The sequence below is a fragment of the Ips typographus genome, linkage group LG7, assembly GCF_016097725.1.
Source record: "Ips typographus isolate SLU linkage group LG7, UJ_Ityp_2.0, whole genome shotgun sequence".
Classification (NCBI taxonomy): Eukaryota; Metazoa; Arthropoda; class Insecta; order Coleoptera; family Curculionidae; genus Ips; species Ips typographus.
The window spans coordinates 213,609-240,902 of NC_138428.1; the positions used below are offsets into that span (position 1 = coordinate 213,609).

At 35.6% G+C, this 27,294-nt stretch overlaps 1 protein-coding gene across 6 annotated transcripts in view; it reads right to left on the bottom strand.

Annotated features, from left to right (window-relative positions):
* The window catches only part of LOC145732232 (protein bric-a-brac 1-like), a 123,183-nt gene that overhangs the window by 79,401 nt on the left and 16,488 nt on the right, over positions 1–27,294 (bottom strand). For all 6 annotated transcript variants that reach the window (XM_081984350.1, XM_081984349.1, XM_081984348.1 and 3 more), the window contains exons 4-5: positions 24,141–24,258; positions 15,203–15,988 (exon numbers count right to left, since the gene is read on the bottom strand). In XM_081984350.1, the coding sequence (XP_081840476.1) occupies positions 15,203–15,988; positions 24,141–24,143 (789 nt within the window). In that variant the 5' untranslated portion in view covers positions 24,144–24,258. The remainder of the gene's footprint in view (positions 1–15,202; positions 15,989–24,140; positions 24,259–27,294) is intronic.

Consider the following 27,294-nt stretch of genomic DNA (forward strand, 5'->3'; position numbering starts at 1 on the left):
ATACCGGCAGCTGTTATGTTGTTATTTTAAAATGATAATAAAATAATTACAAATTATGTGTTTATATTTTGCGTAATTAACGAACAGATTACCATATAATGGGGGGGTCTCCGCACGGAAGACGTTAAACCGCACTTCCTATATTAATATTGTTAAGAAGGCCACGTTGCCAGAGATTTTCTTGAAATCTCAGAAAAACCAATAAAAGATATAAGTGTCTGTTACTCATATTCATGAATATTTTAAAGACATGGAATTAAACAGGCGTAAATAAAAAAGAAATGTCATGTGAACGTATAAGGAACTGGAAGCATTATTTTGGAAATATACAGAGTGTTGATCTAACTTATGGTGGGAAATTTTGCGTTTTTTTAACGACTGAGCTACTATAGCAGATTGCATACTTAACAAGGACATTCCTAGTTTTGAATTTAAACCTAATTAACCTCAGTGTTAGAGATAATTTTCATTAGGGCTGTAAGCATACACTTGATCAGTGTCTCAGAGCAAGAAAACTGGGAAATTCTAATTTAAATAACTCTATTTCTTGATATGTAAAGTTAGCTATAGTTTGTGCTCTTTTTACGTGTTAGTAAAAAAAAACTCTATTACCCAAAAGCTCAATTTAGTTATCTGTAGATCTTTCTGCTGGCTCATATACTCGTATATAAGTTTTTTGACCCCTATTTTAGCTGCCTATCAACCAGAATCGTTAAGAAACCCCAAGTTTCGAAAGTATCGCTTTTTCAACAACACACACAACGCTTAGCGTCGACCTCTATATACTATAATTAATTCAATATAATATATAATTCAACATTAAATATGAATCCGACAGTCGGGACTTTAATTACATAGAAACTAAACCGAAAGAAATTAAAAAGGAATTATTTATCCGGGCGTCCTAATTATAAATCGAAAAAGCGAGGAGAAAAGTTAATGCATTTTAGATTATATATTTTAGTGCGACTAGAATATTAGAACGTTGTTTTTTTGCTTTTTTAACGGCAATTACCATACATGTGCATAATTACTATACTTACCAACTCTAAGGCAATTTAGTGCGTAAAATGGACTTACCTGAAAACGAAAAAAAAAATTAGCGAATCGGTAAAAACAGATGGCGTTGGCCTACAACCTAACCTAACTTTACGATCTCAAAGGGAGCTCAAATTTATGGATGCGCGTTGCGCTATTTTCGTTACGGCGCGCTGTCATTAAAAATACCGCGGCGCCAAATTTATGGAGCCCCTTAATATTGAATTATAAGAAATTTATTTTATTTATTTCGTCCTGGTTGTGATTCATTCCGTATCGGTGCATTTACGTTGCAAGCCCTCGAATAATATAAGCAAATACATAAATTCTCGGGGACTTTGCACAGGGACGTACTCTATGTAATTCAGCTATTCTTTTTTACATCAAACTATTATTATAGTTATTTTGATTAGGGGCAATTAGTCAATTATAGGTTAAACCAAGGTCGAATCAAATATTAATTAAAATTCGAGCGCAAACAGTAAACTCCAACCTTAAGAACCATATGCCGCCAGATAAAGTCAAAGACCCCCAGTTTTGATGGTCTTATATTATAAATGCAAGTGTAATTTATTTCGGAGCTTATCGAGAACGTAAATTTTTCGCTTTTTTTTTTTTCCTCCTGTTTGCTGGTTTGGTATTTAGAGATGGGCCGGATCCAGTTAGTGACAGTTGTCACGTGATTGTAGAACACTATTTAGTTAGACGGTCACGTGACAATTGGCAAAATAACTGTCATAAATCTCAAAAACTCGTTTTATATCAAATACTGCAAGAAAACGTTTCTAAACCCTGATTTTTGCAACTTTTGAGCATGGTTTTGACGTTAGTGAAAATTGTTACATGATTTCAGAAGACTATTTAGCTAAACTATGAAGTGACAATTGTCAAAATAACTGTTAAATTTCGCAAAATCGTCTTGTTTCGAAAACTGTGTTAAAATGTAATTCTTGAAAATTCTAGTAAAATTTTGACAATAGTGACAGACATCACGTGGTTTGAGAGAATAATTTAGAGTAAGAAAATGGCTCTTACGGTACACCTGGCAAGATTGCAACAACCTAGGGCATTTGCTTACAGTGTTGCCATTTAATTACAACTGTAACAAATTTTTAACTTATCGAAACAGTGTTTGAACTATATCACCGCCATCTATATTGTAAATATCGGACTAACAAATATGTTTGTTTTAACGGTTAGGAAACGCGATATAATTAAGCTTTAAACGTTAATACCGAGCAATTAAGATTATAAATTTACGATGCCGCAATTAAATTAATCGCAATCTTGACTGAGAAAATAAGTGTCAAATATGTAATCGTTACTATCAACTTTCCAATTATTTATTGTTTGGTGTCACACAGTTGAAAATCATAAATCTTTGACAGTTTTACTCAGGTGATTTAGTCATAGGGGGCTGTTCAAAATAATAAAAATATGAACTTAATGCGGGATACATGAGGGTAAAAAGTGAATTACTACTTTTCAATTAGTAAGTAATTACATACTTGTGTTCATAGAGTGAATAGAACACCTTGCCCAATGGTGACTAATAAGGATGGGCCCTCATTCTGAGACCTTCACCCGTTACTTCAATATAAATAAAACCAATTTAAATATGTCGTTGACAAATATATTAAAACAACACGAATTTTTCTTCGAATTCTGGGGATTTATATTTATTAAAAAATATGCGTTCAAATAAGGCCTCTCGCAATGTGTGGGCCGGAGACAAATGGGAAGTGTCAACACTGTCCATAAATACCATAAACCGCTCGTTGTCTGGGCTTAAGAGCCCTTTTTTGCTGCAAGCCTTTAAGAGTCCTAAGCACGAGCAAAAACAAAGGAGGATCAGTGTTGGAAACACACGGCCTGGTGCGCGTGTTCTTTAAGACTCCCATTTTTTTGTCCACTTTTTTAATTTTGTTATGTTTTTAATACGCCCCGGCCAAAAATATATTCGCAGGAATGCGACTGCCAGTATAAAGTTACGGCCGCATTTTATTTCGGCCGGTTTATTTATAATTTTTTAAAATTCACCAGCCCCCATATGTTGACGATTCCTTCCAAGAGGCCATTAAGGCAGGACCGTACCCGCAACTTAAGGGGGTTAACCAGATAAGTGCGTGTAACCGAACAATGAACGAAATTTTCGGGTTGCACACGCATATTAAACAGCTGGCTGCTTAAAAGAGGGTTAAAAAATCGATACTTTAAACAAACATCACACCAACACCATTGTTTGACCGGGGGGGAACCCCGTTTTAAAAAAGAAGGGCCACTATACCGAAAAAAAGAATCGAGCTCGTTGATTACTGCTTTACACCCCTTTTTAAAGGGAGCTGATCGACCTACATTCGCGTAAAAGGGTTTTAATTTCTCCTGAAATGATAACGTACAATGACAGAAACGTCACGAGCCGGCAGCCATTTTGTTTGTTATCAAAATAACTTTGTAGCTTGGGATTGATTAAGAAAAAGCAGCAAGCTGAAAGCTGCATTTTTGACCAAACACAAACTACTAAATATAGTGGTTAACACTGTCAAAATAAAGCATAAATGTGGCAATATTGTATTTAAAAATATTCATCCGTCAAATTAGTGAAAATGTCAACGGTAAATGAAACTTTGAAATTCTGGTCTGCACCTAAGGCTAAAATTGAAGAAACCTTCAAAATGCAGTTTTTTACGTATTTTTATTTAAGAAAAAACACTTATTTTACTACAACATGAATATTTACCTTTTGCTTTTGATTCGAGCTAAATATCTCAAAAACTGCCGTATAGAAGAAAAAATTAAAAATAATACAATTTTGACTCCCTATAGGTAATTAATTTGGCGGGTACTTTTTTTTTAAGATTGTTTTACAAAATTATTTCACATCTGTCAAAATTAAAATTTTTAATAGATTCCTAAAAGTCAAAAGCATACAAGAAGTAACTATTTTTAAGGATGTTTTGCTGTAAGTAGGTTGTTATTATGTGTTTTAATGAAAATTTGATTCAAAATGGCGGTCGATTTACAACTAACCGAGCACTGACATAAATATAAATTCGCGGATAGTTGTTGGAGCAAAACGCACGATTTTACAAGTCAGAAGTGTACAATTACGGTGGTACTGCGTGCGTATTAAGTACCGATTCGATATGGCGCTGATTATAGTGTTTTTCTCATTATCAGAGCCGAAGAAACGCGGTGGTTCCCAGCTAATTGCACGTTTTCATTAAGGCCTTATTTATTTTTTTAATTGCATTGTACAAAAAATACTCTTATTTGTACTTATACTGTGTTGGCTGGTTGTACATTATACTCTTTATACTTATATCCTATACTATGTTTAGTATAAGCATAGATTCATATACCTTGTGTACGATCGGTCCAATTTGATATATTTGGGATTTTTTTTTCACTTTTACTAGTGAAACTACTGAAATTCATACATTATTAATGAGGATACTGTTAAGTAAAACTGAACTCAACACACGACTCTAATTGAAACAACATGGAGCGTTTTCCATGTGTTAGACAATAATACAAAGAAGTATCTTAATATTTAATCGGCAGGAAGTCAATTACCCGAGACCCACATACATGCATGCATTTCTCAATTTATTAATAATATAATAGGAAACAGAGAGAGATGGCGATATTATAATGTAGAGAATTTGCTCATTTAGATTATTTGTTCCGCGCGTGTAATTGAGGTAATAATTTCGCCCACCCGTTGATTATTATTATTATTATTTTCATTATAATGATACTGGATTATTTATACAGTGGTCCCATCCTGTGACGACAAACATGTCAAGGTCGAGCCACCCTCGAAAAGTGCATTCGTCACACACATACGTATAAATTATTAAAAAAAAAACAACTTGCATGTTATATTTCGTGACATCGTTTTATTACATGTCTACTAGACTCCTCTATATTATATACGTATACACTTTTATGTCTAATTCAGGAGAATTACGTCGTTACATTACGAGACAATCGTTTATTTATTTATAACCGCATTTCCTTGGGAATATATTATTTTTCCATTACGTAGTATAAACGAATAGAAGTTTAATAGACTATTTGATCTATCTATACGAATAGTACAAACTTTTTTGGTCCTCCGAGCTACAATATTACAGTTCTCTAATAAATTATACGGCCTTGTACAGAAACTTAATACATAGTTGTGTTTTATAAAAGCAAATGATTTTTGCGGAAATCACTTATTACCGTTATTAACGACTGTTTAAGATAACAGAGCGTTCAGATAAACCTAAATTGACTGTTAGCCACCCATTGCGATGAAACTGCTTACAGTAATGTATGTTTTGGTTATATGATAATTTTAAAACTCATTTCTGTCATTTAAATGAATCGATTAATCAGTTTTACGTCAAAAAACAGTTCTTTCCTAAGCTGAAAAATTGCTCTAACAATCCTGGCTCGGTTTAACTGGAACGCACTGTATAATCTTATAAGGGTTATATCACATTGGATTACTATGTTAAATAATGTCGTTTTTTCCGCAAAGTCAATTTTTTTTAGTGTCTGTTAAGCAACTAGCAAAAACAGTCTGTGAAAATTGGTACAGAATCATATTTAGTTAACCACAAGTTTAACTGAACAGAAGAAAACTCACTTTAAGTGGAAACCGTCCACAAAACTACCTACTGTCCTAAATTTTACTCAATTACTGTACATGTGGACTTAACAGTGTTGCCAAACTGTCTTAAAAATTAAAGACAATCTGACTCTGATCTACTGATCATGAAACTGAAAATGCCAGATCCGAATCCTTTTGACCTTTGTTAAGATCCTAAACTACTGGTTACTACCCGATTGTGATCCTATACATTATGGAGATTGCAAAGCTTCAGAATATACTTTACTGTCCTGTTTTTAGCGTAATACGGCTTACGACCACGTGTTTTTTTTCGTGTGAAAAAGTCCTTAATCCCACCATATAAAATGGTTTCAGTTCAAGTCCCTGATGGGGGGTTCTAATGCTCGAGAAAGTTTCAGAGAACCCGCATACTTTTCTAAACTATTAATATCGTATAAACTTAATACGTGCATAATAAACATATGTATTGCCCTCCTTATTAATATATTAATAGGTTGTTTTTCTTTTTTTTGACTCATAAGTGTTTTTTAGACCAGTCACGCTACTGAAACCATATTTGAGAAGCGTGAAACTACAACAAATCAGACGGTCTCGGAGACCTTGTCAACAATTATAAAATTCATATCGTAAAAATGTGGCTATTGTTTTGACTTGTGATATTGAAAACAATCGGGTGAATAAGTTATTCATCATACATTTATTAGCAAATTTAAGATAAATTGTCTCATGCAACATATCTTTGAGAACAATGAATGGGGACCGTGACGCTTTTAAAGTGGAATTCCATTTAAAACGTTTAATATTCGACGATTATTTATAAAACCAATACGGTTATGGCCCCAGTCAGAAATATACAATTTGTTAAGGTCGCTGACTCACCCGTCTCGCTATATAAAAATAAGGGAACGACCTTTCATTATTTTTATATGTCTAAAGCGGCCGCTGCTGTGCACAACAGATGTTTATATGCTTTTTGTTGTGTTATATGTATGTATATCGATCGGGCGTGACTCTGTTTCGGAGGGTGTCTGGTTTACGTCAATGCCACTTACAAACCACCCTTGAACGATTTCCAAAATTTTAGTGGGCTCCGCCAGATTTAGTTGGTGGAAGAAACGATTTGACAATCGTGACCAAATTGATCGATCCGCAGCACACGCCAGATTTGCACCCTCTCGACCGTAACAAAACGGTCCATATAAAACCCTCGTAAAACGGAACGAAACGCTCTCGAGGAAATGGAGCGAGATTCCTAACAGGTTACCTTCCGTAACCCGACGTCGGTTGAACGAAACTTGATGAAAGGGAAACCTTTCGGCGAAAAGCCGTCGCGTCACGTTTTCCCGACGCTTTTCCTCGCGTTTTCCGGGACACCGCTGGATGTGTCCGACATCGTGTACGAGAAACGATGGCGGCCGTCTCGGATTCCCTTTTTAAATTGTTTTTGTGGGGCTTTTAACCGGGTCAGTTCTCGATTTCGGGTGGTTAATATGGGTTACCGAGATTGTCGCTTTAACTCGTACCTATTTTGCCTGAACTATTCTACTAAACCTTAAAGCTTGTGATTGAATTTGTAACTACCAGATCAAAATCAGCTGTTTGCTGAGACTATTAGGGAGAAATGTCATTGAGTTGGATAAGAAAGAGTAAACTTCTGATCAAAATTGTATGTGAAGTTGGCTGGCTTTGGAACTCTCCAAGAACAGCGCAAAAGCAGATGGCAAGACTCTCAAGAAAAGTTTGAATAGAATGTGACAGAAGAAGAATGACAGGTTTCTTCACAGGTCACATTCTGCATACTTTTCTCTTGGTAACTTCTTTCCCACACTTTCAGAATACTTATAATTTTTCCGGACAGTCCAGTCATCCAAATCCACATGTGAGGTTTGTATAATGGGACAAGAAAAAGCTGCTTCGTCAAAGTCGTAAGGTCGTAATTTGCAAATCAGTGCACAACTGGGATTTACTTTTATAACCTTCAGTGATATCATACTAAATTAAGCCTTATTAACATGAAATTAACTAAAATTCTAAATTCTCGTCTTAAGGGTGTTTAAAAGTCAGTTTTACACAGTTCAATTAAACTTGAGATTTACTAGACACCAGTAGACACCTCAAAATTTACATTTTGATTTTTGTGTTTTTTGTGTATATGCATGTGCAGAAAAGTTGCTATTGGTTGATTAGCTGACAGCTTTCCAAGTGTGTTAAATGTATAATCCACAGAAAGACTAAAACATTTAATAAAGACCACTGTACTAACCACCTCACTTGGTGTTCACCTTCATTAACTTCAAACATCGATTAAATTAACTAGAAATCAACTTCGGATTATTAAAATCGTCTGAATCCAGACCTGCCATCGAAAACTTCCTAAGGTCAGAGAAATAAATCGATAAGTTTAAGTGCATCAGCATCAGTGGCGGTTTCGAAGGGGTGGCTCGTTTAAAGCACTTTTCCGACCTCTTTCGGGTTTATTTTAAAGAAGTCGGGCCAATTCCGGCAAAAATGGGAATGAACGAAAAGGGGAAAAGGGTTCGGTGAAGGGGACGCGAATGAGCTTTGATTGACATTCGCTGAAGGGCCGAACAATGCGGCCCTTAAAGTGAGAAATACGCGCCCTTGTGTAAACTGTCCTAAACAAATTTCAGGCTACATCAGGTCTGTTTGTGGAATTTAAAAGAAAAACGAATCAACTGGATCTAGGTCTGGCAAACGTTAAGTCCAATCAAATAAATTATTGACATATACGACGAAAAGTATATAATATTGCTACTGGGAAACTAATAATTTTCCTTGGAGATTATTTTAAAAACCGCTAAGTTGGCTACTAAATGGTCCGTATATAGACGCAGCAGTAATGATAATAATAATAATAATAAAAGTAATAACGTAAATCAACGACCAGCTCGCCAACAAACATGCCCATTCTCGTCCTATAATAATATATTATATAGACCAGTTCAAATACAAAAAAAAAAAACGATAACGGCAAGCGATCCATAAAGCGAAATGAAAAAAATGGCACGCCATAATATAAAATGTAATGTCTTTTAATGTTAATAACAATAAAATTATATATCGAGTCGATAATGACGATACGACGGTTATCCTTGTTTTTGTTATTATAATGTCGACGTTGTGTTTAAAACTCGATTAATAAGTGGTATTAGTAGTCATCGTTTGCATCAATTCATACCAGCCGCAGTTGAAGGAGAAAAATTTAAAAATAGAAGGTAGAATAAAATTGTTAACAAACTGAGACAATCATATTTGAAATCTCTGGATAATTCGTAATCGAACCACAAACCTCACTTCAAACTTATCTTTGAGCTTTCAGCTTGCTTCCTTTTTCTGACCTGAAGACATGTGGACCATTAGTTCTAGTTAGCTGTTATAGAGAGTTACTGAGACAATTCCAAAAAAAAAACTTAATTATAGGTGTGGTTGGATAAAACGGACAAATGACACCGGTACGCAAAACAAAGTTTGTTCATAATTGAGTCGACCACTGCAGAAAAATATTTTTCCCGATAATAAAGTTCAAATTTTTACGAGTTTTCATCAAACAAAAGCTGTTCGGAATAAAATAAACGCCGAGGGCTGAAAAAAAAGAAAAAAACAAATTATGCGTCCAAGTTTTGTTTTTGAAAAAAAAATTAACGTGTAGGTTTATCGAACGGGCTTCGGGCCGATGCCAGTTCAGGGATTTTTTTAGACTCTTTTTGCCATTTTCAACCCCCCATTGATATATGTATAATATAAATTTGGTCGTTCTTTATGCCCCACCACCGTCCGGATAATTACGATAATCCACCGTATTTTTTCTACAAAAGTTGCATTAGTTATTAGCGTCAATTCAGGCTAAATTAGTATAAATTCAATTATATAGCCGTGGAAACAAATTTTTTCACAATAGTTTGCGACACGTCTAATTTGTATTTATTAGCGGTCGGCGACGTTGTGTCATTCAAAGCAATTTGTTTAGATAATAACATACAAGAGCAAATAATACGTTTGAAACAACGACAATTTGCCCTTCAATCCTCCTGACAATGTCGCAATGATATTACTTTAGTGCTATTCACAATATTATATTCAACAACATTTAGTGGCTTATAATAAGTTAAAACATCCAATTTCGGGAAAAATTTAATAATAAGCCTTAACTTTTCAAAAATTTGAGGCATTATAATCAACTCTTTAATTAATAACAATGTTGAGACTAAATTCAAACCATGCCAATATTCAGCTCTTATTCTTAAGGCCTTCAATTGCAATTTGTGGAAGCATTATAATGTAGATGGCTGGTCAGGTTAAGTCACATAATTTATGTCAATTTTTTTAAATGAATTTAAGTTGTATTGCAAATTATTAAAAAATAAAATAAATAATAACCTCAGTAATAAAAATACACACAGAGAGAGAAAAAACAATATAAGAGCGGTTTTACGACCTACATATAATATTAATGAGTGAAACATTAACGGCACGGTCGATTCCTCAATAATAAGTTTAAATTATATTTAATGACGGCACTTTAGTATATTTTTTTACGACGCCCATCATTCATTTACTTTTATAGTTCGATATCGAGGCTCCGAGTCGGGAATTTCAATCATTATTTCGCCAGTTTTATGTTTATTAGACCGTTCTTGAATGTTTATATTATATTATAATATACGTTTGCTATCGGCTTTTAAAAGAAAATCAAGTCGAAGGGAAAATTCATTTTTCCCGGGGTCGATTAAAAATAAATGAGCGCGTTAATTTGGCGCGGTAAAGTTAACAGTTATCAAATATTGAGTTTTAAAATATTTGCTCTAAATTTCGTTTTATAATCCAATGATTATTTAAATACGTCCCGTTAACAATGTAGCGTTGACGGTTAAAGCCTTGTTTTATGTATAAATAAAATGTTTATGGTCGGGATTTAATAGTCCCGCCAGGGATAATTATTTATTTGACATTTATATGCATATATTCGCGGAATGCGCCCGAAGCTCGTTTGCTTTATTTAACTGTCACTCGAGTGACACACGTCTTTTAACTACAGAGACCAGTAAGACGTTAAATTTGCAGATGTAGACCTCGATAAACCACTTACTCGAGCAATAAAACGGTTTAAATGGAATACAGCACAAAAATCCAAAACGTCGTGTTCCCTTTAGAATGGTTATTTATTCTATTTCGACAGAAGAGGTGAGATAACTGAAAATACTTTTCTTCTCTTATGAGGTGGTAATAGACGTTTTGGTTTTCGACAACTAGCATCAACTTTTTTGTCATTGTTAACGATAATAACAAACAATTAGGGTTTTACAAAGAGTGTCATGAAAAAAAGTCCAATATGGCGCCCATAAAAGAAAACGAAAAATGGCAAATTTCAGGTTTTTCTGACGTTTGAGCAATAACTATCTCTCAATTTTTAAAGCAGCATTGCAGCAAATTGTGCAACTTTGTCCCAATGAAACTTACCTTGAATTTCTTTAAATCAAAATAAAAAAATGCAATTACTGCTTCTATAGAATTGAGCCAAAGAACAACCTTGATGGTGTGAGTACGCCACTGTCGAAACAAGCAGACGCCCCAGCCGTAATTATTTTTATTATTTTAATATCCTCGGCGCAAGAAAATCGGGTTCACGGTCGTTATCATTAAATATAGTAACTTTTATGTCCCGACAGACCATTTGCTCTTGATTACAGCGTAATAATACACATTTACTATATGGAAGTCGCCCTAAATGAGGCTGTTATGAGGCGGTTTTCGTTCTCGCGCGATTTACCAACGCCAGAAAACAAAGTACCGCTCTCGGGCACGCCACTGGCACCGTTATTTTTTTTAATAATAATAAACCCACCTGTGTAAAAAGTCCATTATATTCACAGTGTAGCCCTCAGACAAAGGCGGAGGGGCATAAAGTAATCCATTTTTCAGAGAAGTAAATAATTCACATTCTTGAAAAAAAAAAACACACACACACACACACACTTCTCCCCTCCATATTTTATGGGCTCGAATAAAAAATAATAGAATATTATATTAGTTAATGCCGCCCCTTGTCGCCTTCGGCGACCCCCTTTCCTTCGAGTTGTATTTATTCGAAATAACTTATTCATATCAAATTAGTTTTCCTCTGCCTGTTTGAATTTTTAGAGCCACGTCTCTTAAAAATAAAATGGAAATTTATATCGTAAAGTGTATTATTAGTATATGACGGGCGGAATTTAGAATTATTGAACGTCAAGGTACGCAGGTATTCGTTTAAAAGATACACGACTTGTTTTTATATAAAAAATATTACTTTTCCAATAATATACTAACAGATTAATTATGCAAAACACTTCGGGCAAGACATCAATAAAAAACTCAAAAAGTGTTGTGTTTTATCCTAAAATAGAAATAGTAGTGGATAACAAAAAATTGTGCAACACTGTAATAAATTATTAAAGTGCCAAAAAATGGTACTTTGAAAATAATATTCTTGTGAACATCAGTATTTGCAAAACTAATTATTTATTTGCGTATTTGGTTTATTTTGATTACTATAAAAGAACGTTTCAGATGCTGTTTAGCATCAAGAGAAGCTAAAAATGTAGAATTCTATTGGTTTCTTATTATTAGTTCCTAAATTAAGCCTATTTAAATGTACCAAAGTAAATGTCTAGTTATTAGAATGGAAATTTATACTGGATGTGAAAATTTTGTTAATTGAAATCCTGTCTTTTAAACATAACTAACCTAACCTAACCTAACTTTTATAAACTAAATTTAAGAAAGTGTCGGTCAAAGCTTTAAATGTTCGAATGCCACAGTCTTTTAAATTGAAAGTGTTTAGAATACTTGTCTCTTGTCTATAATTGCACTAACGACATTTTAAACGTCTCTTAAAAAGTAGGAATTATTTAAAACAGTTCCCTGATAATGTTAATAAGGCTCAATTTTGCTTGAAACCAAAATAATTAAGACAGACCAAATGCCATTGAAATACTGAATTGATCCTGGCATATATCGATCTTATAATTATTTCAAGGTTGACAAATTGGTATATTGAGCCACCCTGTAACTCAAAGAAACGATATACAGAGTGATAAAGTGGATAACTGTCGAATTCAGTTCACTCTGTATTTGTGCTTGAATAACCGTATACAGGTGTGGTAAATCCAAAACCGACCATAGGAAAACCGTGTAACAGAGAAACGTAGATAATTGCACGCGCGGGACAAAGACAGAAAACGAAAAAAATATTAAGTAGGCCATATTTTCAGCGCGCTGTTGCAGCGTTTAATAAAAATTAATTTTGTCGACGGTGCTGGATTTTAGCAACAGCGCGCTGAAAATATGGCCTACTTGATATTTTTTTCGTTTTCTGTCTTTGTCCCGCGCATGCAATTATCTACGTTTCTCTGTCAGTTACACCGTTTTCCTATGGTCGGTTTTGGATTTACCACACCTGTATAGGGTTGCTATAACTACTAAATATAATTTTTTTTAACACCTATTTACAATTTTGAAATGTATTTTATGTTTTAAACCTAACGAGACAGAAATAACTGTGTGTTTTTTTACTAATTTTGGTAATCTGTACAGTTCAACCGCTTTCAAAGTAGGTATCTTGAACTCTGGGTAATTGAATAATAATCCCGCGATGCATCAAAGCCTAAAAATAATGGGCGGCCGTACAAGAAAATGGGAACTTACGGTCCTGTCTATATAAATCGCGGGGTTATAGATATTATTTTGTCAGAAACAGACAAATATAATCGCTCGCGATGCGGCTTTTGCCCCCCAAGCCAAATGTCCCGAGTTTGATTAATAGATCCGAATAATATCTCCGAAAGTGCCAAAGGTGGGATTATCGATATCAAACTAATGCCGTTTGACGAGGGCTTCTTGAGGTTTTCAGGCGCCCTCTACACGCATTTGAGTTTTCACTTTGTTTTGTAGATTCATAAATAAAATTAATGATATACACAGACCGAATGATCGGCTAATATTTTCATGTCTCCGCCGCATAATGTGTATTTATCGTCTGGACGCGGAGCAGGCAGTATAAATTACTTTGCTCCATACGACTGTTCACAAAGACCATTTCTTTATTATGTATCCACATATAAACGAATATATATAATTATGTTTATAATATTCTCTTAAATAAATAACAGTCTGAGCGCAGTGTGGGATCGCGATAAAACCAGTTTCTTATGAGTAAATATTGAGCATTGGACAGAGCCGGACTATGGTCTCTAATAAACATTATACCGTCAGAAAAAAAAATTGCAAAAATATTATTTACTTGTAAAATTGACGTTTTTGTGACATTTTCCTTCATAACCATTTTATTGTCTGAATTATACAATTGGATAACTGGCAACACAATTTACTGAGACGTTTCTCTATTTGTCTACAAAATAACAACAATTTTCGTTTTATTGATTGTTCTCAAGTACGTCCCTGAATTTCTCGACCATTACAGCAACCAGTATATGAATATAATATTAATATAATATGCTCGGATGGAGAAATATGATCGTCAAGAAAGGTTTTTGTGCCTACTGGCTTCGTCGCCATTGTGCGCTCGGCAAATTTACGATTAAGAATTAAAATAATCTGGCTTTATATTTAGGGATTTGGTTAGTCAAAGCGACGGCAATAGCCTTGATACTTCTTTAATAATAATTATTATTATTATTATTATTTAGTATTGGGTGTATTTCAGGCTTACTCGCCCTATAAATAATGGAATGTTGCCGGGGCCTGTTTTGTTAAACACGCTCAGATTAAGATCATAAACACTTCTGGAATGATTTTTGTTCGACATTCGTTTGTGAAGTAGAATTAAATAGTAATGCTGCAATTTACTAAATCTTATTAGTAGAGTATTCCTCTAGATAACTACAGCATATTTTATTACTGTTTTTATTTAGGTTAATACACTCCATCCAGATCTACATTAAGTAATTTGAACACAATTAAAAAAAAAACAAACAAAAAAATATATAATAATTAAAATAAAAAATCTAGATGAAAATTTTCATTTTTCTAGTATTTTCAGGAACGTGTTGTTAACTTGATTGTTTAAATAATTCGAAGACATTTCCGAAATTTTTCTACTTTGATGATTTTACTTATGATTGTTTTCGCAAAGTTCGTCCTAAGCACTGGATTTAAGGCTAAATTTTAGTAATTTTATACGAAAATCAAATATATTGTTTAGGATTAAAAAGTCAACATTGATTCCTAGGAATTTTGGGTTCGTCAAGCTTTTGTTGGTTTAGGTCCTTATCTAAACAAAACCATATTTACATTTTTGTATTAGACATCCTTTTTCTAGTTGGTAGGTTAAAATACAAAACATTTTTCGTGGACTGAGAAAATCTAGGCACTTAACCCTATAAAGAGAGATGGCATTTAGCCGAAAAAGTGGCCGAGACGCGGAAATCACGTGTTCCGGGCGGCACGTGCCTGGAACGTAAATAAACTAAAAGCGCGCGTCGCTTTTTTCAGAACGTTTTGGTAACTTTGTGGTTGACTTACCCGTTCCTCCTCGCGAATCATCTCGGCAATTCCGGGTTTGATTTCCATATCATCGGCACCGGTTCCCGAAGAATGAGTCACCTGCTGTGCGGGTTGCAGCGTTAACGGCAAAGGCAGTTGTTCGACAGTAGCAGGGGTGGCAGAGGGTGCTGGAGACATCTCGACCGAAGCTGGTGGTTCCGGTATTTCAGTACTGGCGCTCTCGGCCGGGCTGCTCAAGCTACTCCTCTCCCCCGATCTGCGTCTTTTCTTTGATCTTTGTTGTCCTCCATCGTTATCTTGAGCATTCTGCTCCGAGTTGCGGGAATCTCCACGACCCCAATCCGGGTTCGGGGTGGATGGGGGTGCCGGTTTAGACGCCGGTCTGGCTATCACTTCCCCAGTACTGGAAGCAATGTCCTGTTCTCCGTTCACGTCGGCCAAACCGCGAATTTTCAACGTTTCAGCCACTTTCAAGAGTGGACCGATCTGTTCTTGAGATACATTGATCTCCCCTTTGTACATAAATTCGACCGCGGCTTTGAGTTCCGGCCACTTTATGTCCCGCATGATAACGATGGGGTGCTGGCACGGGTTCTCGAAAAATAACGACTGGAAGTATGGGCTGCACGCGGACAGTACCATTTTATGGGCCTTGACCGATTGTCCATCGCAGGCTAAAGTTACATCCACAAACGATTCGCTCTGTAGCAGCTGATCGAAGACGTTCGTCAAGTTGGTCTGGTAGTTGTTCCAACGCAGACAAAACTGTTGCGGCGATCCGCTTACGTGCTGCATTCTGGTCACCTGTAACGTCCAGACGCGTCAAACTAAACAGTCACTTAAATGGCAAACAAATAAAAGTCATAACGTTTTCTATAGATAGAGCGTAAATATGTTTAGAGCACGTGAGCGATAAACTCAGAGCGAACACGATCGACCCGTAACCATAAACTGGCGCGTACTCGACCCGACTAAAGAACAGACCGCGAATCGCGGGAGGGCCGGCCGCCCTGGCGCACGCCCCTGCCCCCTCCAAAACGGGCGGCCCGCCCACCTCCCCACCCGATCCACCCACGAGGCCTCGTGGTGGCCGTCGCGGTGGCAGCCCTAATTATGCGTTCCGAGGGGTTTTTTTCGAGATGCATCGACACCTGAGAGAGCGGGACGGGATCAGAAAGCGACGGCGGCGGGACGAATCCGTCGTTCGACCCTTGTAGACCTACGAATTAAGTCGTCGTCGACGCCGATTTCTGAGATTCCCGTCGAGATTTCCCGCGCTCGGATTTACAAGACGGGGGACGACGCAGTCGGCGTTTGCACGACGCCAGTGACGTACTTTCTATTATTCTCTTCCTTCTTTCATCTAATATTTTACTTTTGCGTTTTATTACTAAATCCTATCCTTCTACTAGCTAACTATTTATTAACAATTTCAACTAGTGTCCTTCAGAACAAACTAGATTTTCTTTTAAGATTCAGTATAGGAGGCTAGTAAAAATTGAATAACAGGAAGAAAAAATGATTCAAAAAAAACACGAGTTACACTTTGCATTTCTAGCTGTGAGGGCCTAAAAACTGGATATCAAAAATATTTTTAAACGGCAATACTTTACGAGAAAGTTTAAAATGAAGAAAAACCACGCAATGCTGTTTTGAAAATTTAGATTTTCCCAGTACCTACTTCCGAAGATAACCAAAAATTTGATTTTTTGCTTTTCTCATATAGGTCTTGGTACCTAAAAAACCTGCCGTTTTGGAAGAAAATCTACCACCGTCTTCAGAGAATCTAAAAAAGAACACAACGACAGAACACAGAAAACAACAACTTAAAAAATATTAGACCTGATAATATTCAATTTGGAACTTCGAGAAGGGTTTTTTGTCAATCGAAAATTGACATAAAAATATGTGTGTTCTTTTGTAGATTCTCTGAAGACGGTGGTAGGTTTTCTACCTAGGTATCAAGACCGAGCCTAAGTCAGTGGTCTTGTGTTAGGACGACTAGGTTAATGTTATTCTCAACTTAGTTGAAAATAGTGCGAAATTCCATTTTCCCAGTAAACCCAACTAACAACAAAGAAATGAATATCTCGTCTCAACAAACCTATAGAACCTATCTCCATCACAATTAAGTCACAAAATCTATAAAGACATGCACGGATTATTTGTTTTTTTTTAAATCTAGTGATACAGACACTTGATCCTTATTATTGCATTTAAAACTTGTCTAGGTCTGAGCAAAACATTGCTCCTCTACTAGGTGATTGGTTATTTAAGTCCAACTCGTTAATTTTGCCGTAAACAACAAAAAAAAAATGAAGGTAAGGTGGCACTTTTCAATGCGTAATGAAATCCCACCAGAGTCCGCCACTAAACGTAATTTCCTGTCGTTTAAGCCCGGTAACAAAAATGTCAAAACAATAATGACCAGTACGTGCCTGAACGCCGAAACCATTGGCGCAAATTAAACCATTATTAATAATATTATTCGAAGACAGTACCGAACTTAAATCTAAACGCCCATAAAGCTACGATTAACTTGCGGACTTAAGCCGTCCCTGTCAAATCCGATAAACCTTAACGATCACCAGCCAATATAAATCTATAAGTATAACATGGCCGTAACGCGTACACACGTGTGCGTTACACGTTAAACCAGAACCAAATGGAAAAATATTGTTTATACTACCTACTAGATGGAATTTCACTGTTGGAAAGTGGTTCTCAAGCTTTATATGGTGTGGCGGGTTCAACAACACGTACCCCGCAAGTCTGATCATGTACTGGACGTATTTTCGAAATTTTACAAAATAAAAAAATTCTAAATACTCCATTAATAAGCAATTTTTCATGTTCTGTCGATCTTCATTACTTCATTGTTCAACAAATAACATCTACAATAGTAAAACATTCTTCCTTCCATTCATTCTGAAAATTTTAGTTCTTTCGTTTCGGATGAAGCATGGTCAGTTCGAAACTGTCCAAAAAGTCAGTTTAAATAGTAAGCATAGCAAACAAGTAAGTAATAAGAAAATTACAACAATCTAGTAAAAACATATTAAACAATAATGTATGTTCAATAATTTGCATATTTATGAGATTTTTAGACAGGAGGGGACAACAGTACTGCCTGTTTTACCATTATTGGAACTAAAAACAAAAAAATAACAACTCTATACAATGCCACACCATAATAAATTCAAATACATCCTAACAAAAGTTAAGTATGAGAAAAACAAACGGTTTTATTATCACGTTCATACTATTTTTAGGGTTCATAAAACTCGCATTGTGCTGCACCACCTGGAGAAGTTTAGTAGAGCTGGGCACCGTCTACATCGATGCATTACCTACTTTAGTTCTGATTGGTTGCCCTTATACTGTTTTTGCCACGCAATCGGCAGTTTTTCGCTCCTTACTAGCTCGAATCGACATTAATTATTCGATAATTTTGGTGAGGTGTGGTCCATCCCTAGTGCACAGGAAACATGTTAATCCGTTAAGCATACAGAGCCAAGTCGTGAAACCGAGATAAGTTTATTTAAAAATTTATTAAAATAATAGAAATGATGGATAACTTTAAAGTTTATGGAGCTGTAATTTTTATGTTTGTTTTTCCTTCGTTCCTGGTAAGATTTCTAATGTCTTGATCGTAAATGGTTTCACAATAATAGAAGGAGGGTTTAAGTATCTAAATTTTAAATGAAAACAAAACAGACAAGCTGCTGTCAAGTTTTAAGTTAATTTTTACATATTTATGCCACTTTCGACCTTAAATGATACATCCAGTTTTGTTAAAAAAGGATTTATGTTGTCTCTTTGTAAATTCAGTAGTTAAAGGCTAACAGGCCCTAAAAACGCTAAAACTAATTTACATTTTGGAATGGATATAAAGAGTTTTTAGGAAAAACCTGCAAAAACCTTTAATACTTCAAAGTTGAGTGTTATACAAAACTATTAGAAAAATTCAACAAGAATTTTGTCCTGGTATGTAGCTTAGAAGTATTTGTCTGTATTCTCCAAGTATTTTAAAATGACTATTATCAAATTAAAATTTTCTAGCATTAAACCGATTGTTTAGAGAGACTGAGATTAAAAACCTGTGTCGTAGTTTTGAGTCCCATTAATCCCACGGCAAGTGGCACGTAAATGTATATTTTATCGGGAAAAGCAATCTAGCAAATTCAATTAGTTTAAGATTAGTCGTAGATGGCGCAGCCGGCGGCAAGGGCATTAGGTGTACGGATCCTAGCCAGATCCACAGCTAATGCTTTATTTGCCCTTCCTATTAAGTGTCGGATCTAATATAATATATCTGCATTATTAGAAATGTCTGCGGGTGTAGGAAATTAAACGTTCAAGTGTGGGAGATTAAAATTGTGGGCGCAGTCGGTAGGATAACGACAACAAAAATAAGACCGTGGGTACACCCTGTACAAAAACATTTAATAATGTCCGTGCTGCATAATAGATGACACTCTAGTCCGTTCATAGCGACGATCAAATATTAAATCCAATCTAGTAGTAGGGTTCTTAATAATTAATGGAGTCGGCCCCTTAAAGCTGGATCCTTGGATCCTGGACTGGATATTGTTTAGACGCGTAAATTATTGAGTGGATTTATAAGATCTTAAAATGGAGAGAGTGAAGTTTTGGCTTCTACTTAAGCTTCAGCTTTATTTCCGTTTTTTGACTTATTTAAATTAATCGTGAACTGATTCGATGTTCAACTTCAAGAACATTTTACACAGACAATGGATACAAAAAGAAGATTCCCGCACGTTCAATAATACAAAATGCTTGTTTAATTTGCGCCTACTTTACCATGTAAAGCGTCTGTAATCTAAACGACATTATTTAACGGAAATCTTTAAAAGTCTATTATTTAAAATATGTTTTGCATACAATGGTGTGCTACGTAAACGGAATTCTTTTGTTGGTTTAAACAATTTATAGTGGCAACCGTGATATTTGCCTTTTATTATTTCCCACTTGTTTATTTGAAATTGTGTCGTTCCTCAAAAAAATAACATTACCATTATTAACAATTGCAGCTTGCAAATAATAATGAAATTTTAGCAAAATGCGAGGAGTTGAATATAATTAGCATCTATACTAACACTAATATCCTGTTGTTAAGTAGTACTTAGTGTAAAACGGAAATGTTACAATACATTCAAGGCGCACCATTTTCCGGCCATTCTGGAACAATTGAATTATTTACCAAACGGATTGGGATAGAAGAGCGAACTCTATTCAAATTGCACCTTAAATATTGCATAAATGAAGCGAAATAATTCATAAGTTTGTAGTCTGCCACGTTTAGGGTTATTTACAATGCACAAGGAAATATTTATGATCCGTCGTTCTTTACGAAGGATTGCTTGTGTTGTCTTGTTCTAAACTTTGATTCTTGCATTAACAATTCAACGCTCCGGGTGTAAAGTAGATCCCTTCGATGAATCTTTGATGTTTCAGCTCTACGTCCAGATATCGGCCAATCTCCATCGACACTGAAGAGGGGTAGGGCGGGGTAAAAGCCGGTAAAGACACGCCATCAAGTGCGAAAACAAATTAACAAAGTTAAAAGTTCCAAATCCGCAGAAACGCCTCACCCGATAAATTCCACTTAAAATCGGGCCCCTGTTTTATGTCCGGTTTGCCTCAGGACCGAACAGAAAGCTTAAATGTATTTTTCTGTGTTTCCATTAGCGATTTCACAGTTTTTCGGTTGCCAATAAGACCAGGGCAGAACTCGGAAAATTTCGAGAGTGTAGAGAAATTATTCATTAGAAAAAAGCAATAAAATTAAACAATATAAGCAATTAGTAGGCCACTCCCTTTAGGGAGTGCTTTGCAGTTGCTCCGCCTACATTTCTAAAGGGGGCAGTGTCTGCATGAAAACTACAACATGTCAACAATTTTAAAATTTGAACGCAAACTAAAAGAAGACTAAATTCATGTAACTCAGTGCATGAAAAACTGGTGAAAACTAACCTAACCTAACCTCTAGAATGCCTAACAATCAATAAGTCAATCAATGTTGCTCCATTTCTGTGTTGTACCTTTCAAAAATATGCGTGAATACACAACACACATTGAAACAATTCCTAAAAGACACGCCAACGGTGGAAAATTAAATATTTTTCATTTTTGACTGACTATTTCAAACTAGTAAACATACAAAATTGCAAAGGAAAAAACAACCAGAACCACTAGAAAAACCACCCCCCCCCAATTAAAGGGCGTGGTTTCAAACAAGTTATAATTGCAATTAATGAAGAAGTTGCTCACTTCATTTAAATCGGGTTTGCGAGACGGACATTCAATTCATCTGTCACGTGGACAGTTTAAACGACTCTGAAAATCGCAGTCCCCACCAAACTAGCTCGACAGGAAAAGCCAAAGCGCAAACAATCGTCGGGAGGGAATTATTAAAGGAGCGCTTCGAAAGAAAAAAGCGAGCGAAATAACTTTTCTTAATTAAATTAAAACCGAGATATTTCAGTCTGCCGGACCCGCACGGCAAAAAGAGAAACGCGAATTCATTAAAGAAAAACGCTTTTACCGACTTTCCACCTCCCCCCGTTTTCCCCCAAAACCGTTCGCTAGCCGGGAGTTATATATTATAATCGTTAATAACAGAAAATTTAATTTATCGATTGGCCGGTGCCTGCTTTATGGCCCAAGTTTATGTAATGCGACGAAAGTTTTGCCAGCCACTTTAACGCCTAATGTTGTGTTTACAGGGCCGGATTTTGCCAATTTACAATTCAAAGAAGGAACTACAGACACTTGGAAGGAGTTTAGGGCGTGGTTTTAAAGTTACGCCTACTGAAGGAGTGACCCAGTAAACCTACAACTTTTGTTTTGACCATGTGGTTAATCCTAAATTTCTCAACAAAAATCATCACGATATTTAAATTAGTTTTTAGAGTTTTATTTTTTATTACTACCTATTTCTAATAGAATATCACCAGGTATTGGGCAACCCTAGAAAGATTATGTTTTTCCTACTCCAATCTGTCATTCACTTGTTATCCACTGAACCATTATCTTGTTCATTACTATTCCATATAACTATCAAATTTTCTTCTTTTTTCATATCCTATGCATTTCACACCAAATTCCTGGTTTTCCTCGGAGATAGATAAAAAAATGCACTTAATTTCCTTTCAACTATTTCCATTTCTTGAGGTCTCTACTAAGAAGATGGACTCCTCCTTTCTCTTTCTTCACCGATTACATCCATTTAGTTCCACCCATCCTTTTACCACTTGTCCTTTTCTTCAGCCGAATCACTTTTCTTGGGTAGTTTCCAGTTATTTTTCGTGGATTGCGTGATTTATGGTTTTGAGAGTCTGTCACGTGCGTTGCTTGGTTCCCGTTAAGGATTAGTCACATGACGGTCGAACATTTCGGTTCAATTAAGAGTGTAACTGTTGCTCTTCAAGTCTATCTCATGCTAAGACCACATGCGCTTAGTGGGTAGATTGTGATTGGTCAAAAAAGCAGCTTTCAGCTTGCTGCTTTTTTTGACAAATCACAAATCACCAACAGCCCTGGGATTTATGTAAACTTACCCTAAGTTCTAACCAAAACTTTGTGGTAGTCTTGGTGTTTTTTCAAGTAAAACAATTTAACAAACATCTGTCAAATTTCCAACTGATTTAACATAACGTAAAATGAACGTAGTTGTAATGAAGATGGGATGGTACATAATTGTCGAATTTTAGTTGTCGATACTGTGATAAAACAGGGAGGAAATATCGGTGAGAGGCGTGTCCCAAAAAAAAAAAAGCAGCACGACTAAAGGGGTGGCGGGGAGTTTTGCGAACCGAAAAAAAATAAAGAAGAAACGATCGCACGAAATGTATACGCGAGTGGTACTTTTTTTGGGGGTGGGTTGGGCGAAAACGAATCAAAATAACATTTTTTGCGTTCGACACAAAAGTCGTATATATCCCGCATTTTCCATTGCGCCACGGCTATAAATCACCAAACAAACTTATTTGAAAAATAAAAATGAATTTTTAGTTCTCGATTTCCATTTAGAATGTCGGCCCGTACATATTGTAATTAAAAATGGGAAATGTTTTCCGTTTTTTTATAACGGGATATCGGCTCAAAACCGGGCGAAACAAAGCGACGAAAAAACTGCCCCGGCACACACACACACACAAAAAGACGACGACGAACTGTATATACCGGACCATCGGCATTTTTCAATCGCTAGACCTAACGTACATATATAGGGTGGTCCATTTGTTATGATCCGCTATAGCTATCTTATACTCAAAACATATAAATTATAAACCATAAAAATTGTCTTGTTCTTGTCTTTTTCTGTCCTTCCTTCTAAAATTCAATTCTACCAAATCAAACAGCGAGTACCTACTTGTAACTGTTGTGTCAAATCTCAACACAATGGATAGTCTCTGATTGGTCAGAAAAAAGCAGCTTTCAACGTGCTGTTTTTTCTTGCCCAATCACAAACTGCCAGTTCACAAAATAGCCAATTGAGGCCCATAACAATTGAACCACCCTGTATGCAAGTAAATTTACCAATATTGATTTTTAATAACATAGTTTTTTAGGTTTTTTATGTATTCCGCTCTCCAAAAAAAAAAAGAGACCAAAAACAAGGACGTGGGGAAAATGTTGCACGCTGCGCTCCCTGCATTTTACTTTATAAACATTTCTCTGTGCGATGTCCATCTGGCCGTGAAAAAATCCTCGTTTGTCGGACTTTAATTTAGAATCTCTGCATGGATATGAATTTGCATTTTTATCGAGTTTCCTACAATAAATAAGTGCGCTAGGCCGTATCGGTTTGATCAGTCGCGAAGAATTGTTAACGGCCCCGCTACGAGCTCTAATCATTGTCAGTTCAAGTGGAAGTATGGGAAATTCAGTGAAAACAACTCCCTCTACATATTACACTTAAAAAACTTACCATTGCTTACGGGCAAAATTCTCTAGACTGTCAGCATGACAAGCGGTAAAACTTCCAGGGTTATTTTCGTGAACCTGCGCCAACTGGTGGCGTTTCCTCAAAGCACGAACCGAATAATCTGCAACAGAAAAATTTAGTGAACATAAGATGTAAGTAAACTTGCTGTGTTATTCTCGTGTAAACGTAGCCACTTGCCTTCTCTGAAAAGTGGAAACAAAAGTTGTCAAACTAGTTATATGTACTAAAAAAGTTCTTCCAAATATCAAGCAGTATTTTTTATTATTATTACGATTTACGACTTTTTGCTGGTGTAAATTCAGTCAACGTAGTTATTGAGTAGATTTAATAACATTAGACACCTTCCAATACTGTCAAAAGGTCGTGAATTTGACTAGGTTTACTTCAAAAAATCTTCACTAGCGCATGCACTCAACCACAAATTCTAACGGATAACTGTCAAGGGTTACTTGTGTAAACATAGCCACAGCAGAAAAAAAAGTAGTCTTAAAACCACTTAAAATGCAAAAACTTTGAAAACTAAGCTAAGTCAGTGGTGTAAACACGGTCAAATTGGGTTAATTGAAGAAATTAGCTTTTTTTTTAAATTGAATTTTTAAGATTTTCTTAGTTAAGTGTGTTATCTCGTCTTGAGTAATGTGGTGAGTTTGATTAGCTTTACTTTCCCATAAGTCTTCTTTATTGTTAACAAAATTTTTTTTAAGACTTAATAAAACTACATTAGTGATTCTACTGGATGGCTTTATTGAAATGTTTCTCTAATTTGTCATATTTTCACCTACTTTGCAACTCCTCAACCCTGTATATCATAGTAATTGAACTAACCAGGCAGAGTGACCTGATAATACGTCAAGCTAGTCAAAATTAGTGATAAATACTCCAGGACCTAGTTTTAGACCAATATTTACCTAAAATATTTATGACAAATTGTTTATGTGTCGCACGATAATCATCTCTCTGTTTTCCTCATTAGGGAAACGATTTCTAGAAATAGCAAAACAACGGAAAGTCCAACTAATTTGTGGTTTAGTTGGAAACTAAAAAAAGTTACCCTTTCCGGTATATTATGTATATTAATAATTGATCAGCGTGTCCGAGAAAACGGTAGCTAAACCAAACATCCACGCCCCTGTTTGCCTTCTTATTCGATAGGCCACCCATGTTCAGTTCAGGTGTTATTTATTTATTAAATTCACGGGATAGTCGACTTTAGGCCGGGTTTTTCTCACCTCCCAGTTAACCGAGACCGTTTCAATTGTTACACTTTTACTATACTGTTTGTTTAAAGTGTAATTCGTTCGCGGTACGTTTAATAAACATAATAGAATGGGAATTAAGTGCATTACGATAAAACTGTAACAAGATAACTAATTTAGGCAAATTATAACGTTATAAAAACCGGTCTCATTACTCTGTCTCATTTCCCGCCGATAATAGAACATTTTAACGAACAAAATAAAAAACACTCGGAAATATTATATTTCCTTGGTATTGTTCGGTTTTGCTTAATAAGGTCGCCTGTCATTCATATGTCGGGTCAGCATTTGGTTTAATGATTATTCTATTATTAACCGAATAATAACAACAAAAAACCAGTATTAATTTAATTGGTCTGGTCACAGTCTAAGCTAGAATAAATTACATTATTTATTTTTTACTCTTGTATTATTGTACCCTATAGACAGACTGTGCCATAGGAAATTCGGTTATTCGAAGTGATGAAGATGTTAGAAAGGTGAGCAATTTATTTTTGTTTTTTTACAAAAAGTTTAAAAATTCTGGTGATAACCTTGGTTTAAGGTGAATTAACTACCTACACACACAAATTTCAGAGCCGTAACCCCCAGATCATTAATACTGACTGAATTTGTGTTTCATTACATTTTAACTGACTTATCAGAGTTTGATGGTAAACATTGTGTGAACCCAACAGAATCTTTTGCAACCCCCAGACCAAACACACCAAATCTGAATGATAATAATTTTTGTAGCTATAGTTAGTACAACATACTAATAGCAATTATTCAGAAAATATCGTCATTCTGAATATACACACATCCCTGGATGGATTTTATTGTCGATTAACCATTGCATCGGGGCTGATACGTTACCACGGCCATTGTAATTTACGTTTTCCTTTAAGCCCGAATTCACTGCACACAATCTAGGCTCTAATTGCAAACTACGTCCTACATAAATAATAGAATTAATAATTAAATGTCCCCTTTGTGTGATGTCTATTAATTTCATGAATATTTATTAAACTATCGTATTTGCCGAGCCAATACATGCATTAATTCGGGTGCTAGAGTTAGTACAATTCAAGTAGTTTTGATGAAGTTTTCAAAGACCAAAAATAACTAATTCAAGGTCGGGTCTCCATATTTATTGAAATCATCTATTTCCATTGGGAAATGTAATTAGAATAATGGGAAGGGGGGTTATATTTTTTGAAATATGATAGGATGTCGTGTACTTCTCGACGATGGGTGCGACTTTGATTTATTAAATCGTATTGATCAGACCTAGAAATGCATATTTACGTTTCTAGACCGTAAATTTACTCGAAGATTTATATGTTATAATATTGTATACAGGGTAGTAATTCAGTTTGTTTTACGTGCAATCTACTCTACGTTTAGGTATTGTTTCCAAGGTTGGGCTTTGATGAATAAACCGCCTAGATTTTAACCTAAAAATAATGAATATATTTTAAGCAAAGCTTTGCTAGTAGTAGATTGTAAATTATTATTTTATTAGTTTGTATAATAGTTTGTGATACAGCTGCTTATCTTGACCAATCTTGTTTAATGTAGCAGCCCAGAAAATCGTCTTTGTTCACTCTGTATAGTGATAGCAAAACATTTACTCGTACAGGGTGGTTACTAAATTGGATTTAAACTACACCATTCAGTGATAATATAAGGTGGAGCAAGCAGAAAATGAACTGAACACTTATCAGTTTTAACGTTGTAACTAACCTCAATGTGACGAATTAGAGTGCTGATGATGGGCTAAAGGGCCGAAACCGGTCACTAAGGATAAACAAACACTTGCACGTAGCATACGCTTTTTACTGAACCACCCTGTGTTCTTCACCGGGCACACTAGGTATTACCCGCTAATTACCCGCTTA